At 48.7% G+C, this 17,598-nt stretch overlaps 1 protein-coding gene across 1 annotated transcript; it reads right to left on the bottom strand.

The window, feature by feature from the left end:
- Positions 1–11,763: 11,763 nt before the first annotated feature.
- Positions 11,764–17,246, bottom strand: REXO2 (RNA exonuclease 2). Its single transcript, XM_080366953.1, has 7 exons — positions 17,057–17,246; positions 16,870–16,953; positions 16,429–16,506; positions 14,634–14,745; positions 13,747–13,855; positions 13,340–13,393; positions 11,764–12,186 (listed from the first exon to the last, which is right to left on the bottom strand). The coding sequence occupies exons 1-7, from the start codon at positions 17,186–17,188 to the stop codon at positions 12,057–12,059; spliced, it is 699 nt and encodes a 232-aa protein (XP_080223079.1). The 5' UTR covers positions 17,189–17,246; the 3' UTR covers positions 11,764–12,056.
- Between the last annotated feature and the right edge of the window lie 352 nt (positions 17,247–17,598).

Raw genomic sequence — 17,598 nt, 5'->3', positions numbered from 1 at the left:
CTGAGCTGCGAGAGGGCTGGCAGCCAGCTCCCTCTCATCCTAGCACGGGCAGGCTTTGCCTGCGTGACAGCGCTGGGAGCCAAAAGCCTTTTTCTCTGTCGTTACCAGAAGGAGTTTTATTCCAACTGAAGGGAACAATGTGAATGGGCTCCACGGAGCGCTGGCTGGCAATGAAAAGTTCCTCTGAACCAACAGAGGTTTGCTTCAAGGGGGCCTGTGAAGAGATTCTGCTTTAATTATGAGGAGGGAAGTGCCACATAAACTAATTAATATATGCACACAAATACGTATATATGTAAGCATACACACACAGACATCCCCCAAAACACACGGAGCATGAGAGCACTGCAGAGTAGCGTCCTGGTGATCTGCAGTTCACAGACCAGACTTCTGCACTGAAGTCACATTGCCACCAAAGGGAAATGAAACACAGATTTATTTTTATCTTGGTTATCTAGAGGGAAAGAGGAAGGAATTACTTGCGGTGGAAGAAGTAGATGAGGACCCTGGAGATCTTAGCTTGGTTCTTGGCTCTGCTACAAATTCCCCACGCAACCTTAAGCAGGTCACTTCATCTCTCTGTGCTTCATTTCCCTTCTAAAAAGTTTGGAGAGCGTGATCCTCCCTCCGGTCTTGTTTGCCTGGGTCGGGAGCACACATTTATTTTATTCCGGTGCAGTGCATGGAGTTGGCACAGTGTGGGAGATGACTGCTAGCCAGGGAACTTGTGGGGCAACTTCTCCCATTGTGCCTTCGTGCAGGCTGCCTGCTCATTTCAAAACAGAGCTGCACAGAGGAAAGGTTTTCTTCTTAAATCAGTAAAACATTACACAGGGATAAAGCAGGTCTGGAATGACTGTGCTTCTTGCAGCATGATTTGCAGAGACAATCTCTTTTGTTGTTCCCTCTCCTTTATCGGTCTGTTCAGTCTGCAAACATTGGCTTTCGCGGGAAAGACAGAGTCTTAGCCATGTTGAACACTGCCTCGATGTTGCCTGGCAGGTTTTTATCCTGAGATGTGTTGTGGCCAGCTGGGGGAGGACCGTGTCCTGGGCTGTGGCTGGGAGCAGCCCTGCGAGGGGACACCACAGCCCCCAGGCTGCTCGGAACCAGCTGGGACAAGTGTCCCCAGCTCAGGTCCTGCTCGTGGATCTTCTGGGAGAATATCCGCAACTGGTGAACACCTCGTATGGGAATTTTTAATTGAGGAAGAGGATTGGGGGGTGGAGGGTTGGGGGTTTGGTTGTTTTTTTTCAAGTGGCATTACTTTAAGGAAATAAAATCAGCTTTGCACTGGCAAAATGCAAACCGAACCATCTATGATATGAACAGCAGCGTGCCTTTCACCCCATCATTTTGAGCATGGGTAAGGTTTGGGGGCCCCCACTGGAAAACGTTTGCCACCCCATCACAGTCGCGTTCTAAGAGGAACACAAACCATCTCCAGGCAGCAAAGTGGACAAAGAGGGGGGCTGATGTGGTGGCAGGCAGGCGGTGGGCAAGCCCCACGGCGGTGGGCAAGCCTGGGGGGGTGGGCAGGTGGTGGGCAAGCCCTGGGTCCCCAGTGCCAGAAGGAGCCTCCGTCCCCATCACTGGGGAAGGTCTTCCTCACCACAACCAGCATTTTGCCCTTTTTCACTCTCTTCCCTCCCCTCAGGCTGTTCTGCTTTCTCTTCTGCCTCAACGTCAGCCCTCGGGATGTTGGGGGGTGGCCTGTCCTCCTCAGGACCAGGGCAGCTAAAGCAACACAGAACTTTCTGACAAGTTGTGTTTTACGGAGTACTTGCGGGGTAATTTTGCACGTCCTTGTTTTGTCATTTAGGGCACTTAAAGTGTCACGGAGATTTTGCTGTCCTAAAAGCTTATCTGTCAGCATCAGTGAGTTATTCCATTTAAAATGTATCATCAACAGCAGCGGGAGGAAAAAAAAATAAAAAAGGCAAAAAAGACATGCCTGAAGGTTTTCTATTCCAGGCTCTCTCCCGCTGACCTTGAGCTGGACCCTGTCATCTCCCACGGCCAGTGGGCAGTACTGGCAGCGGTGCCTGGGGCTGGGCTGCCCACAGCATCCCTGCTGCTTCCAAGCAGCCGTCCAGCTTTGACTAAACAATCTGGTGGGGGATTTTGCTGGGGGGGTTGCCATTCCCTCGCCCACCTTCATAAAGGCAGCAGCGTGCCGGTGCTGCAGGCTGCAGATGTGCAGAAGCTCTCTTGGATGGTTGCAATGCAGCCAGTGGCTCTGCTTGGGAATGGAGCAGGAAAGGGCACAGTCATTTCTCTGGGAAAAGTGGGAATTCAAGTGTGCTGCTCTGAAGCCAGGCAAAAGCAAGAAGTGCAGAGGTCTAGTTCTCTCTTCCTTTGCTTCAGTGTAGCATGAGCTGATCTCTTGCCTGATTTTCATGGTTCACACCCGAATAGCACAGCGTGGATGGATGAATAGACTGAGAGGTGCAGGGAAGGGCAGAGAAAAATTAGTTATACCTGGAAGGATGGATGGATAACTGGTTATGCTGCCATCGTGGCAGCTCGACTGTCTTGTGTCCGGAAAGGAGCTTCCACATGGAAAACGCGCCAGTCTGGCAGTGCCTGGAGCTGCAGGGACTCTTGTTATGAACAGCAAACCAGAAAACAAACACACCTTGTGCAGTAAACAGGTTTTAATGTGCTGTTAACTGTCTTTATGCGGCTTTCTGTCCAGGGAGGTGGATTTACATATGTATTAACTGGCTTTCACCCTGCTACGTGACCGCTGTGCCGTATTTCATTTACTTTGGAAATCCAGTGGCAGGCTGGATCATAGAAAAATGTTGTATACAGATGCATAAAATATTTATTCCGAGCACAGCAGCAAATAAAAGAGTTGGTGGGATGGATTGGGAGCCCAGGGGCACATCAAGCAAGAGGAATCAGAGGGAAATCGCACAAGTGCCATTTGCAGGTGTTATTGGAGGTGCTTCCCCACCCCAATAATGGCTTTGCTGAGCAGAGAAGCCGCACAGAAGGAGCTGGAGAGGAACCGGGAGGCAGGGAAAGACCTTGTCTGACTGTGGGCTGGGGCCAACGGAGCCTGTGCCGCTGCCTCATTTCTTTGCAGAGAAGGCTGGGAAGGAAAATACTCCATCCCACTGTCTGACCATGCTCAGGAGCAGCTCTGTGTGCAAAGGGCAAAGATGCTGTTATTAAAGCGAACAGAGAGCTGGTGTGGGATTTTTTTTTCAAGTGGGATCACTGCAGCTCCAAGCTGTGCTGAAAGCCTCCTGCGGGATCTGGAGCCGGTTCACAACTGTTTTGGTTTTCTGGGTGGGTTTGTTGTTTTTTTTGCCAGATATAAATAATTAGAGCTTGATAGAGCGTGGGGAAAAATGTTGGCTTATCTCTTGAAAAGGGAAGCACAAAATATTTCTAAACAAAGCAGGTTATTTATTGGTAAACCTCCTCCGCCGGAGCCAGCTGCAGGTGCTGCCTGCACTGCCTGCACCTTGCCCTCTGTGGGAAGAGCCCTGGGGTCTGTCCGCCGCTCCCTGGGGCACTGGGGTTATTGCCTTTGTTTTAATGATGGGATAATGCTTTTGCCGCACCTTTCAGCAGTGCTGAGGGTGTTTCCAACTGGAGCAATTCCACAGTCAGGGCCAGAATGGCTTCAAAACCTGGGCAGAATAACTGATGCAGTTTTTTAACTTGCTCTAGAATTGTATCCATAATCCATGGTTACATTATTAATGTAGTATTAAAAGGACTTGAGGCCTCTCAGCAAACTCCTATTTCAAATAAATAATTACTGGAGCCGAGATAATTTATTAAATTAAATTGAAAAACCCAGGCGCACTCCATATTTGCCTTTGAGTAATTTTTTTTTAACTACCACGTCCAAAAATACACTGTTATTCACGTTGCCGTATCTAGAAGCTGTAAATGGGCTGGAATGTTGATGCAGCAGCGGGTGGTTTTGGCAGGACTGAGTCCACAGCCTGGGTACCACGTTGCTGGGCGAGGTCCCATCTGCATTTCCCATCTCTAGGCAAAAGGGCATGGACATACTCTCCAGAGTTCATTGGAAAGCAAGCAAACAGAAGTCCATATTGAGTTTTATGCCCAAGACACCTTGGCAGGAAGCAAAGGGATGTGCTGCATGTTATGTCACTTGTGTCCCATTTGCCTCTTACAGAAAGGAGGGAGGGAGATGAAAGGGAGGAACGTTCGTTCGATGGCTCTGCCCGTCCTCTCCGCAGAAGGGCCCTTTTGCCAGAGCGCCAGGCTTCACCACCCGAGGACAGTGGCGCATGGCATGAGAGAGCAGGAGAAGGGCAGAGATGGTGCTTGCTCTCATCCAAAGTCATCTCACATCTTCACTTAAGCCAGAATAATTTAGCACTGACGTAGATACCGGGATGGACACGCGATGCAGGACAGCCTAGAAAGCTTTCCTCTGGTAGAGGTATTTAATGGCAGCGTGTACAAGATTTTCTTGCATCTTGTCTGTTGGCCATTTATGAGCGAGGCCATTTCAATTAATCAGTGATTTTTCATAAAGCACTTTGATTAAACAAATAGCAAGACTGCAAGCACAAAATACTATTTTACTATTCAAAACCTCTGTGGTCACAACTGCAATATTGATTGAGCTTTCAGAGCATCACAAACAGAAATAGTGATTCGTGTAAATACTCCTGGAGGAGTGAAGGGTGTGCGAAGCTGGGGCGGGGGGGCTGGTGCTTGTGTGGAGGGTCTGCATCCTTCCCCCCTCCCCAGCCTCCGCACAACTTGTGCAGAAGAGTGCTGCGTTTCCAGAACAAAAATAACGCCTGCTTTGGTGGGTTTTATCTGCAGTTTGCCGAGGCGCGTGACAAATTTGTACTAAATCAGAACCTCAAATGATGCCAGCACATAAAAACAGGAAAGCTATGGCATAATACAGGAAAATGAGATAAAAATCCTTCATACAGCACAGTTACTTTCAGAAGCAAGAATAAACAATATTTAAAAATGTATAAACACAGATGGCATGTTTTCCTTAAAAAAATGTTTTGAGAAAAATAAAAGCCTCTTAAAAAGGAATAAAATATGAAAAGGAGGAGAAGTAGGTCAGAAAGACGAAGTCAAAGGAAGGGGGGAAAACCAAAAAAATGGGAATCAAAAATAAAGCATATGCCACCGGTACATGGCCATGGTGTGGGTCCTGGCAGCTTTCTGCCTGGGCGACAGTGAACTGCATGTCCTCGGTCTAATCCAGCACCATCCTGGGGTTCTGGCAGGCAGAGAGCCGGCAGTGCCATGGGTGATGTACCTTGGGCGTCTCTGGGGAAGCTGGCTATGGTGAATAATCCCACGCAGAATTTCAGGGTAAGCAGGACCAGAGGCTGCCCAGCCGCAATGGCAAAGCAGAGGGTAGAGATGCCCCTCAGAAGCACCTGGCTGAATCAGGGTCTGAGCCCACCTGCAGGTACCAGTGCGCAGTAAATAAAGCACGTTTCAATTGCCCACTTACCCAGGAATCAGTGACAAAGGAGAGGGATGTTCAAAAGACTCATTTATTTGCACCATTAACCATTTTAACAGCCTCTCTCCAATAACAATCATTCCCATGATTAGAAGAGCAGGTGTTCAAATAATAAGAGCGATTGAGAAGCCTTGGATGGTCATTATTATTAATACCCATAATAAAAAAGATACCCGTAATAAAAAAGAACCAGGAAGACATACACTCCGCATGCTCTTTTATACCCTTTTTGTTTATAGACTGGTAGCTTTTTCTCTGGGACACCTCGACGGAGGCTGGGCAGTAGCAGAGGCCAAGAGGCGAGATGCCAGCTGTGAAGGGATAGTATAAAAGCATCACAGGGAGAAGGCTGCACCTGCAGCACGCACAGGTACCTTCCCGCTGGCCCTACAGGGAATAAGGGACACTTTCTGGATCGGTTTTGTCCTGTTTTCTGCTCGTACTGTGCAACTGGGGTCAACAGTCTCCTCACGCACTGCGCTGTACTAGCTCCCTGAGCAAACCCTGCCGGTTGGCAGGCAGTGCAGTTATGAAAATACATCACTTGGTCTAGACGAGCATTTTGCTCACCAGGCTGTATCCCTAAAAGCTGTGACATGGGGCATGTGCACCCTGTTCTGTATCTCTTGCTTTGGGTTGCCAGACACAAATTAACTGTACCGATAGTCACGCTGTAATGATCAGAGCTGTCCGGGTGGTTGGACAAGGTGACCACTGTAGGAACCTTCCGGCTGAAAACAGTCTGTTCTCCTCTAAGCTGGGCAGCATGCTGCAGGTAATTTGCACTCCAGGAAAAAAATTTCAGTGCTTCAAAAGTATGGAAAAACAGCTTAAATGTTTGAAGGATATGCCTGGATGAAAACAACCCCCCATGGGAGTGAAGCTTCCATGTGAAAACAGAGTTGAAGGTGCTCCATTTCCCATGCAGAATAAATACCACACATGGTGGTCAGTTATCTCACAGTGAAACCTCTGCAGCAAGAACTTAATTGATTCTAGACACAGAAATGAAAGTTCATTTTACTGGTGTGAAGTTCAAACTATTGCTGCATCTCAGGGAGGAATAAACACATGCACGCTTTGTAAAAGCAGCGATGAGATTGCAGTATCCTCAATCCTCTGGCACGGTGAGCCCGTGCAGCCTCTGCAGGTCTGCCTCTGGGGACTGTACCTGTTATGGGGGGGATCTCCTAGCCCGGCGGAGAGTGGGAAACTGCGCCAGAGAAATGCAGGTTTGAAACAACACACGCCTTCAGTAATAAAACACTGGAACGCTCTGACAATAGAAATGCTACATTCACTGTCGGTTGCTGTCCTCAAGTGGAAGTTGAATGGGTTTCTGGAAGATTTAAATCGAGGATGTTATTGGACTCTGCAGTCTGAGATGCCACTGCAGAATGAGTAACTCCTTCCGCTGGAGGACTGAGGGTGAAATACCCTGGGCCGTGCTCAGCAGGGCATCAGAGGAGATTATCATGGTGGTCCCTCTCATTGCTGAAGCCTAGAAATATTCGCTCTCCTAATTATTTCTGCTATTGCTCACACTTGGGTAAAAAGAGTTCAGAGCCTTCTGAGACAAATCTCACCACTGCTGGAGCCCATATGCATGCTGGCGTGGGCTGGGGTGGGGACTGGCAGCATGGTGGCCACTGTGTGGACCCCTGCTCCGGAGATGTGCTGCTGGATGCTTGTACAGCAAGAGCAGGTGAGCCAGGTGTAATGAGGCTTCTCACAGACCTCCATGGCACCTCGTCATCTCAGGGACCTTGATCTCATCTGTCCTGGTTTCAGCTGGGATAGACTTAATTTTCTTCTCAGTACCTGGTATGGCGCTGTGTTTTGGATTTCGTGTGACAGCAAGGTTGAGAGCACACTGACTTTTTCAGTTGTTGCTGAGTAATGTTTATGCTAAGTCAAGGACTTTTCAGTCTCTCAGACCCTGCCAGCAAGAGGGCTGGAGGGGCACAAGAAATGGGGAGGGGACACAGCCGGGACAGCTGACTCGAACTAGCCAAAGGGATATTCCATACCATGGGACGTCAGACTCGGTACATAAACCAGGGGGGGTTGGCCAGGGCTGGCCGATCGCTGCTGGGGAACTGGCTGGGCATCTGTATCTGTCAGTGGGCAGTTAGCAGTTGTATTGTGCATCACTTGTTGGCAGGTTTTTTTCCTTTCTTTTTGGATTTTATTCCTCTCTCCCTCCTTGTCATTTCAATTGATGTTGATTTTGTTGTTTAGTAGTAGTATAGTTCATTTTATTTCAATTATTAAATTGTTCTTATCTCAACTCATGAGTTTTACCTTTTTCCCCATTTTCTTCCCCATCCCACCAGAGGAGGGGGGGCAGTGGGCAAGGGGCTTGGCTGCTGGCTGGGGTTAAACCACAACATCATCCCAACCCCAGGCTTGGCAAGAGAAAATGGAACCTGCTGCTCCAAAGCTGCTGTGTATTCCTTCCCACTTAAGCTTGGGGGCTTCAGGTCTAACATGCGCTGTGGCCCTGGAGAAGAGCTCTTTAGCAGTGGTTTCTGTTAGAAGGGAACCTGGTTTCCAAGGCTGGCAGAGGTTTCAGGTGGTGATGAGTGGCATGTAGCTAGACCTTCGCCAGCGCTTGTGGGGCAGGGCAGAGATGCTTCTCCCTACCTGGGATGCCACAGGAACAACCTGCAGGCATGGGGATCCTGGCAGCATGGGATCCTCCAGCACATTCAGGCTTGGAAGTGTTTTCTTGCTGAAATACTACTGAGGATAAATACTGATTTCTAACATTTTCTGGCTGCTGAGTCCTGCTCCTCCATCTCAGGCTGGCTCCCGGAGCCGGCAGCACATCTCCCCATCACCGGCTCGGTCCTGGTGTGAAACGCCTCTCTGAGCTATCGATTGCAGTTTTCAGAGGACTTTCATGCTGTTTATTGAAGGTGGTTTATTTTTTAATGGTAGCTCCAGGTTACATTTTTCTCGGTTGAGGCTGGCAGCAGCAACTGCCCCTCAAAGCTGTGGAGGTGTTGAATGTCAGGAGAGACTTTTCTTTTTCCTAAGAATCAGCATTTGCAGTGGCTTGTTAGCTTCAGGAGCCAGCTTGGAGTCCCTGCACAAAAACCAGCAGAAAGAGTTGGGTTTAGGGTAGTTCATTTTAATGAGCTGAGCAAGTAAGTTGGTGGAGGGAAAAGTGGGGAGAGGAAAACTCAGGCAAATTATCAAATGTCTGATGTCAGAAAGTTGCAAGGCATAGCTGTTTAGTCCTCTGTCGCTCACTCTGTAAACTGAGGTTTCCCTGCCTTCAGTCTAATCTGCACCAGCACTTGTTTTCATGTACAGATAAGCCCCTCGCCCACCATCGGTCCTCTCTCTCGTACTCACCTTCTCCTCATGTCCTGGCATGGGGCAGGAGAAGCAGTGCTGTGCAGGACGCTTCTGTGGCCCCAGGTTTTCAGGGGCAGGGGCTTGCCCAACAGTACCTGTTTGAGGGGGGAGTGTCTGGTGGAGCCCCCGTAGCAGCTCGGGAGGGCTTCTGGGAGTGGGTCCCCACACCTTGGACCCCGATGGAGAGAGCCTAACCTGTGAGAACCACAAACCAGCGAGAGCCACTTCAATAAGTCAGAATAGGCATTGGTGGGGAATCAGCAGATTATCATACTTAACTGAAATGCAGAGTAGGTCTTGGCGGCAATCTGAAGGTTTTGCCACGTGCATGACAGATAAGGTATCGGTGTTGTTACAAGTAGGTCTGCAATGCATGAAAGGGCATTTTTCTATTCAGATGGCTCAGGACGTGATCTTATGAAAGGCCAATATGTAAAACATATGCTGCTGACACGGTCCAAGCAGAAAGGCAACAGGCTTTCATTCTGTGTGGGAAGGCAAATGTGATAATCCTTCCCCACCTTGCTATTTAGGTAGCAGCGTATCAGCTGTTGCATGAGGGCACGCTGCAGTGGGGAGATGGAGATCTCCAAAAAACAGCTCCCCAAATGTAGCCTGGGGCTGCCAGCTTCTTTCTGTCCACCATGCCTTTAGCTAAAACTTACTCTGTCCACAAGGCACAGGGTTTTTTTATGGCATGTCCCGCAAACTGACTCTAGGATTTCCAAGACTTGCTCGCTTATTGTTGGTGATGATGACCCTTCAATTAGAACTTAGCTGGCAGCTTTGGTGATGTGAGAGGCTGCAGTGACATCAGTAACAGGAGTAAAAACCTGCTTGTGTCCCACCAGCGTTGGGCTGTCACCTGCACAGCACCTCTGGAGCCTGTCATCATATACGTAGTAATGTATGTAGTAACATATGTAGGAATATGTGACAAATGTTCCAAATGCAAATCTTTGTTGTTATAACACCCCAGAAGCCGAGGGGCTAGTTGCATCTCTTCCGTCACCCACTCTCTCTGGTTTTGATGAATTAATGCAGAATAGATGATTTGTTTTTTAACATGGCTGACTAAAAGCGGTAAGACACCTTTACTTGGAAAGCAAATTGGTTCTGCTGGTGTGCCCACATTGCCTAACACTGTAATGTGTTGTTCTGTGCGTGCTCCTCCCTGTCAATCAGAGCATGAACCCACGCCACAGGCTCCATCCTAAAACACCAAACATGCAAAAAGGGTCAATGAACATGTAAATACTCCCATTAAATCAACGTGATTCCTTGTGCGCTTCAAGCAAAGCATTTAGAGAGCTTTTAGCCTATACACTCACACTGCCAAGGGAGCAACAGAAACATCACACACCAGAAACAAAATTGAAAAGGGGAAAAATGAGCGAATTGTGGAGGGGGGGATTGGATTTGTTCGATGTCCTTCAGCAATTAATGATAAGAAAGGACATCCAGCCAGGTTTTGACCTTCCCTCTAACAGAGCTTGCAGAGACAATGCCAGTGGTCACCCATGCCATCTGGCCTGTCTTACCCGCTTGTGCCCAGGATTTTTTGCAGCAAGCACTCAGGCACTTCCCTCTGGCAGGATCAGCTCCCAGCCCAGCTAGGCACTGCCAAGACCGGTTTTCTCAGAAGTAAAAGGAAAGGTAGCATTGTGAGGGGTCCCCCATTCCTCCCCTTGTATTCATGAGCCCCCTCTGTATTTTTGCACTGCAACTGAAGAAAATGAACCTATCTCTTGTGAACTGACAAGGTGGAAGGGAGCAGCTTCAGTCATCACTGGGGTTCCAAGCCAGCACTTCAGACCCCTCCCCACTGATATTTTCATTATCAAAGAGCTTAATGTTTGTAAAGCGCCGTGGTTCATTCTCCTTCAAAGCCGTTATGCTGAAGTAATTACTAGGGCAGCAAACACTGGGGATGCGCAGACACAGAACCACAGAACGATTCAATTCCATGTGTGGTTTTGTCCAATGGTGGGTAATATATTTCATTTTTTCAGTCCTAACACTTGTGCCGTTGATTTCTGGGATGTCACAGCTGTCTGTGCTACACATGCATTTACCTACCCTACTACATGACTTGCACGTAGCTGTTTTGAGTTAAGTCACAGTTCCTATTATTAAACAAAATATTTTAAGAATGCTTTCATTTTAATGCCAATGTTCTGAAAAGCATGCTGAGCAGAGCGCGCTACTTTTAGGGAAAAGTTCAGGCCCCTCTCCTGACATACACTGCTTTTATATTTCACTTGTCCCAGAGGGTACATCTGAAAACCAGTAACGCTTTCTCCGCAAACCTGACACATAGGATGGTTTAGGTCACAGAAGCAGCTGTTTACATTTCCTGTTCTCACAAGCACATTGTGAAAATGGGAAGCGCTACAGATTAGACACTTTAAAAGTGATTATTAAAGGCCAGTAGCTACCGTAGCAGTATCTTCCATCTTGACCCAAAAGGCATGCAGCACTTTAGGTTTTGTTTAAATTGAAATGTCACCCCCACACACTCACAAATCAAGGGTCTCATGCAGCTGCCTCGTGCAGACGTTGCACACGGGGCAAACGGAGATGGCAAAGCAGCGCTCACCTCAGAAACGCAGCTTTGTGGCTTGAATTACAGCACACTGGGTGGGGAGAAAGAAAAGGTGGCCATGCCGTGACGCCAGTGTCTTGCGCTCAGTGGGCCATACCAACTGATGGGCAACGTCAGTTTGTTTCTGAAGGGTGGTGTCGCACAAAAGGGCTTGTTAAATGCCCACGAATGCAACAGGTGCACGTACTGTACTGATATACCGTAAGTCATTCCCCAGAGCGCTTCCTTTCTCCAACCCACGTTCACCTAGCAGCTTATGGCGAGCACAGAAGAGAGGCGATATGAAAACACCACCTTTCAACAGAACCATTTTTATTGTGTTGTGAAAGACTGCATCTAAAACCAGATGAAGAGGAGTATCAAACAGCATGTTTTACCTAGTGTGTACAAAGACGCACGCCACTGAGGCTCGAGTGTGTTGATTCCTTGCTGAAACAGAAAAGAAGCAGTAACTCAGGCTTCTGCATTCTAACAACTGTTAAGAAACAAGGTAACTGAAGGGTGCAGCTTCTCGAGAGACTGGCAAACAGAAAAGAACCAGGAGACACATCTAGTATGTGCTACAGGATGGCATGGTACGATGAGAAATCAGCTGGTGGTTTTATCGCTTTCTCCATTCTCTATTAGTTTCCTTTTCTTTTCATCCGTTTTCCTCTTGAAGATGCTATCTCTGTAGAACTGAAGTTCTTTGATGCTTTCCCTGATGTCATCAAGCGCTCTGAAAGAGAATTAAGGAGGATTTCAAAATGTCTGTGCCCATCTCCAGTTACAGCCAGATTCTAATGCTTCTGAAAAATTCCAGGCTGTAGGAAGCCAAACTCTGATATGCACAGGTTGCACATCCGTCAGAGATAAAAACAAGCCTCACTAGTCTCAAGTATGCGGAAAGCAGTAAAAGTCCAGCAGCACCGATGGGTCAGGGAGTGACGTACAGCTTTTTAGCTGATGTTGCCATGGGACACAGAAGCTCCTGAAAGCCAACAGGTTCTACAGCTTCAACTATTAAAAGCAATTCAACCCGACAGAAGAGACGAGGGCTCCGGAGACCTGCTTTTAGCACCTGCTTTGGCCAGTTTTGCCCGCTCAGACAGCAAGGTCTGTACAGGTTCCTGCGGGGTAGCACACCAACCTGCCAGTTTGATCGAGACCTCTGCTATAGATGAGTGCCCTTACTCTCCATACAGTATACACGGACTTACCAAAGCCTGTGCATCCTGTATGACCCACTGTCTCCTCCCTTCAGAAGAACGAGAAAATGTAGCTTTCTTGGAATACATGTTAACATCGCACAGAATCTTTTATTCCAAAACCTTGAGGTAACTGCAACTTTTAGGGATGCCTCAGATGCCGGCAGAAGCGTAACTCAAAATTAAGCCCTTCCACAGAAAGGAGAAACAGCTCCCTGACACACTACGAACCTCGGAACTGGGCAGGAGCAGAACTCTCATCTCCTCATTTGCCACCTGCTGATCTTAGTGTCTGTGAACAACTCAGCACAAAACAAGGGCAGGTAAAACCCACTGTTAAGCTACCATTTTCATGTAATTTCTCCCTGCGATATCTACAAAAGTGACAGATGTACCTATGCTGCCAAACAAGCATCTTGGCTCAAACAGCAGACAGAGTGAATCAGAACAGACAAGGAAAGTTCCAATTCTCTGTGTTTTGATAATCCCTTTCCCTATACTAACCAGGCTTTGGAGAGGAGAATACAAACATATGATGGGGAGCACAAGCACAGAGCCTCCGCTGTTGTCTGCGCTAGAAGTAGCATGTCTAGAATTCAAAGGGAGTTCCACATTCTGCTCGTGAAGAGCACAGTTCCTGCCTGACAACCTCTGCTCTGCTACAAGCAAACATAGAAACCTTACCTGTGAGAAGCTGCCTTCTTTGGTGCAAACTCATATTCTTCTGGATACCAGCGTCTGTAAGCCAAAAAAAGTGCCACTTAAAAGAGGAAACTGGGATTCCAAAACACATCTGGTGGCTGCTATGGGTTTGTTACAGTCAGTGAAAGAATTCCAGTTTCACTGGCATTCACAGAAGCCTGTACTCTATAAGTCAGGGTGCTGCAAACTCCAGAGCACACCTCGCACAGAGTACTTCACAGCTCTCTCTGCACACCCCCTCAAAACAGAAGCAATGAAAGAACGAGGTGGCTGCAGGCAGCCCTCTCCCAGCAGCCTTGAACCTTGTTTTAGACAAGCACGCATTACGCCCCTTAACAGGCTTCCCTAGATTCTCTTTCATATGACTACTTAATTTGGGGAACATTTACCTGCAAAGTTCTTTGACGGTGCTCACATCAATGATCCTGTAATGAAGATGCCTCATGAACTGAGGCATGTATTTGTCAAGAAATTTCTTATCTGCATGAACAGAGTTACCTACAAAGACACAAAACAAGACGTTTCTTCAAAGACATTACAAAGCCACCACGAGCGACATCTGAATGAGAAGCAGGCTAAGCGAGCTGGGGAAAGATCATAGGGTAAGAAAAGCTGTTCATAAACAGCTTGTTTATCCCATTTTCTAGTAAATACGATTGTAAAGGTTTGTCAGATTTTCATTGTGGGATCACAGTTTAAATACGTAATCCCTCTAGTAATTCTTCAGTTACTACGGTAATTTCTTCAGACTACTACAATTTCTGTTGCGCAGATAAGTATCACAGTATTATGTGATCACTGGATTTTCTGCCAAGTGAAAATAGGCACTGCCATTCATTTCACTCAGCACCAGTCCCCAGACTGTACATGAACGTCCTGAATGTAGTTGCAGGACATTTGGAAGAGTCATATTTGGCATGTGGTTCGATACACAGCAAAGAAGACACTGTCAGGTCTGCCGCTCAAACTTTGCAGTCACAGACTGCAGTCAGCAGTTCAGTTGCCCACCCCAGTTATAACTGTATATGGAAACAGTAATGCAAAAAAGAACCAAAGTTTCCTGCAGCAATGACATGCAATACTTGCTTTAGGGAACCTGCAGGATGGATGATGCCATCACTGAACCTCTCCTTACTAAACAGGTTTTGATTTGCATGCCAGATGTCAGCATAGAGATGAAGGCATCTCCACCATGTGCATCAGCCGGCCTTTTGGCATCCAGCTGGCATCTGCACGAGGGATGATACTGTTCTTACTAAGAATAAACATATTTTACCTGCAAGAGGACAGAGACCCGGGGGTGTCTGTTGTCGCACAAAGGACAGGAACTCATACTCTGCTTGCTGCAGTGAAATCTTACTCTCCTTCACAGCCTTAGTAAGGCCAGACTGCAAAAAAGAGCCATCCGTCAGAAATCAGAAACACACAGTGCCAGAAAAGATACTTCCAGAAATGCTCAGCAGCAAAAGGTCAACCCTTCAAGTGTTATTTGTTTAAGGAGAGGCATTTGCCTCCCCAGCACACAGCAGTAGGTATAAATAAACTGAAATAATCAGGACCCTGGCTTAAGTGTTTATCAAGACTCCTATAAATCAGAAAAGTTCCTTCCTTCTTTTTTTTTTCAATAGTTAAATGTCAAATCTGCTCCAAGTGTTCTCAGTGACTTGTTTCCATCTGGCTATGCTATATATTTCCACGACTGTGCCGCAAAAATCTACTTGACAGATCCAAGTGGTGGTTAAAAAATTCATTATGTGGCTGCATTTTCATCTACATTCTAATTGCTTCTCTTCTCTTAGTCAATTAAAAATAAGTAGCTCCTCAGAAGGAGCGATAACATTATGCTACCATCTCCAATTCACTCGCGAACTGAAGCTGAATTTGAGTCAACTGGAGAAGGGGAAAAGCACCCATCACAGTAAATTAATATTAATTTTCCAAACTCTTGCTAATCCTTCCCAGGGAGAGTGAGATGCCGAAGGAGGAAGGAGGGGAGGGGTTACAGATGTCTTAAAACTTCAGCCCTTAATTGAAAACTAACTTGAATTCCAATTCATAATCACGGATTGGAAAATCCATTCACTTTCTTGCTACCGGCAAGGAGGAAGCTTTCTTTGGTGGCTGAAAGAACTGCAAATAATCTCTTGCTGCTAAAGTTAAGCTCTCAGCAAAAAAACACCAGGTTTACAGCGCTGAGGGGACAGGCAGAAACAACAATACAGTGCTTACAGTAAATCAGCCAGTTTAAATTGGCAGCGAGAAAACTACATTTTGTTTGCTCTGGACTATTCTACACCAGTCTTGTGCCTCTTCTTACTTAGAGCTTCAAGCCACATCTTCCCTTCTCCCTCAGAATTACTCTGTGAATTATTTTAGGCAACGCAGAACAGATTTCACCGGGAGGAGCTGTGAGAGGACTCCATCCAACCCAGCCCACAGCCGGGGCTCCTGCAGAAACAGGCCAGGGCCAACGGCTCAACAAGCAGACCAGGGAGCCAAACCGACATCCTAACCTCACACCAAGAGGCACGATGCCAAGCCTCCACCTCTGAAGACGGGAACCAGCTGCACATATCTGCGTGACAGATGCCATTCCCGGGCCCACCGACACTCGTTTCACCCTGCCTGCAACTCTCCCATGAGCTGTCGCTCCAGCCATCTCAGGGGACCGCTCAGCAGCTGTTGGCCTTTGCTGATGCTTCCAGCTCTCAAGTCTGACAGCAGCTTCCAGAGCTATCCAAACTTATAGAAAAACCAGGCTACAGGGCACAGGCCACTTCAGGACAACTTCGCAGCTGAGACATGGGACGAAGACTCAAGATACACAAATACAATAAGCAACTATGCCATGGATGACTTGCGAGACCTTGGCCAAAACATTACACATCAGCTCCTTGGTACAAAGTAAGGAGGATACTTACTGTCTCCCATTCTTTATCCCCTCTGAATGCAAACTGTTCAGCACAGGAATTGTCCCTTTTTAGGTGACTGTACTGCAACTAATAATCCTGAATTATACGTCATTCTCATCATTGCAAAGAAAGAGAAATCATCTGCTCTAGAAGGGTTACCTTCCCATGATGCTCCTTGCACCACTCGGACATGCCATCCAGCAGCTCGTCAGGCTGATTAATAATCAGGTTAGGGCCCTGCCGGGAAGAGAAAAAGACAAAAGTAAGAAGAAAAAGTTGAGTACCAAGTGGTTTCAGGCCTGAGACACAACACTGCCACGCACAGCGACCAGGGTGGCAGAAGTTGCCGCTTGGAGAACACAGAGCGGGCGCTCGGAGGTGTAAAGCGAAGGCCGCAGCCCCATGCTCCCGCCTCGGCCCGAAGCGCCTGCCGTGGGCGGCCGAGGTGGCCCGAGCCCCGAGGCAGCAAGGGCCGGTGCCCGGCAGTTCCTCGGTTCCAGCTGCCCCTGGAAGCAGGAAGGTGCCGGCGGCCCAGCAGGCCCAAGCCCCCAGGCGGCAGGGCCGGGTGCCGGCAGGGCCCGGCGACTCCCCCTCACCCACCTCGGCCAGGACGTTGAGGTCGCAGTCGGTGATGAGGCAGGCCATCTCCAGGATCTGGTCCTTCTCCACGTCCAGGCCCGTCATCTGCCAGAGGGGAGCGGGCTGTCAGCGCGGCCGCGGGCCGACCGCGACCCCCTCCCCTCCCCTCCCCTCCCCTCCCCTCCCCTCCCCACCTCCCTCCCCGCACCTCCAGATCCACCCAGACCATCCGCTGGCCCATGCCGCCACCGGCCATGGCCGCCGCCCGCCGCCGGCCCCGCCACAGCCGCCCGCTGCAGCCCCGCAGCCGACCCAGGCCAGCGCGGCTGCCGCCCAGCATCGCCGCCAGGCCGCAAAGCGCGGCCGCACCACAACTCCCGGCAGGGCCCGCGGCGACAGCCCCCAGGCGGGCGCGGGCGGCGGCCGCGGGGGCTGCTGGGAGATGTAGGCGCGGCAGCACGGGGACGCCCAGCGCTGCAGGGGCATGCACCGGGAACTGGCTCCGCCGGGGCGGGACACGACGGGGAGACCCCACGGCTGGCCCGGCCTCGGTGCCACGCAGGCAGCGTTACCGCCCCAGGCCCAAGGGAGGCTGGTTCACCCACGGGTATGAGCTTTCTTCCAGGGAGACTTTTAATTCTCTAAGGAACATTCACATTTTCTATATCAAAAATGCCGTGCGAAATATTTTAAGATGGCAGAAAGCACCCGTCCCACCTCTGTTTAAAAGGAGGTTACCCCCACAGCTGG

The sequence above is a fragment of the Falco punctatus genome, assembly GCF_963210335.1.
Source record: "Falco punctatus genome assembly, chromosome: 16".
Classification (NCBI taxonomy): domain Eukaryota; kingdom Metazoa; phylum Chordata; class Aves; order Falconiformes; family Falconidae; genus Falco; species Falco punctatus.
This window is presented reverse-complemented; position numbering and strand designations above follow the sequence as displayed.

What these genes read in the sequence shown, in the direction of transcription:
- REXO2 (XM_080366953.1), bottom strand. Translation starts at nt 17,188, where the DNA reads ATGCTGGGCGGCAGCCGCGCTGGCCTGGGTCGGCTGCGGGGCTGCAGC. An exon ending in GCAAGGAGCATCATGGGAAG is followed by an intron (nt 14,746 to 16,428) that starts GTAACCCTTCTA and finishes TCTTTTTTGCAG; the next exon opens with TCTGGCCTTACTAAGGCTGT. An exon ending in AAGAAGGCAGCTTCTCACAG is followed by an intron (nt 12,187 to 13,339) that starts GTAAGGTTTCTA and finishes ATTCTCTTTCAG; the next exon opens with AGCGCTTGATGACATCAGGG.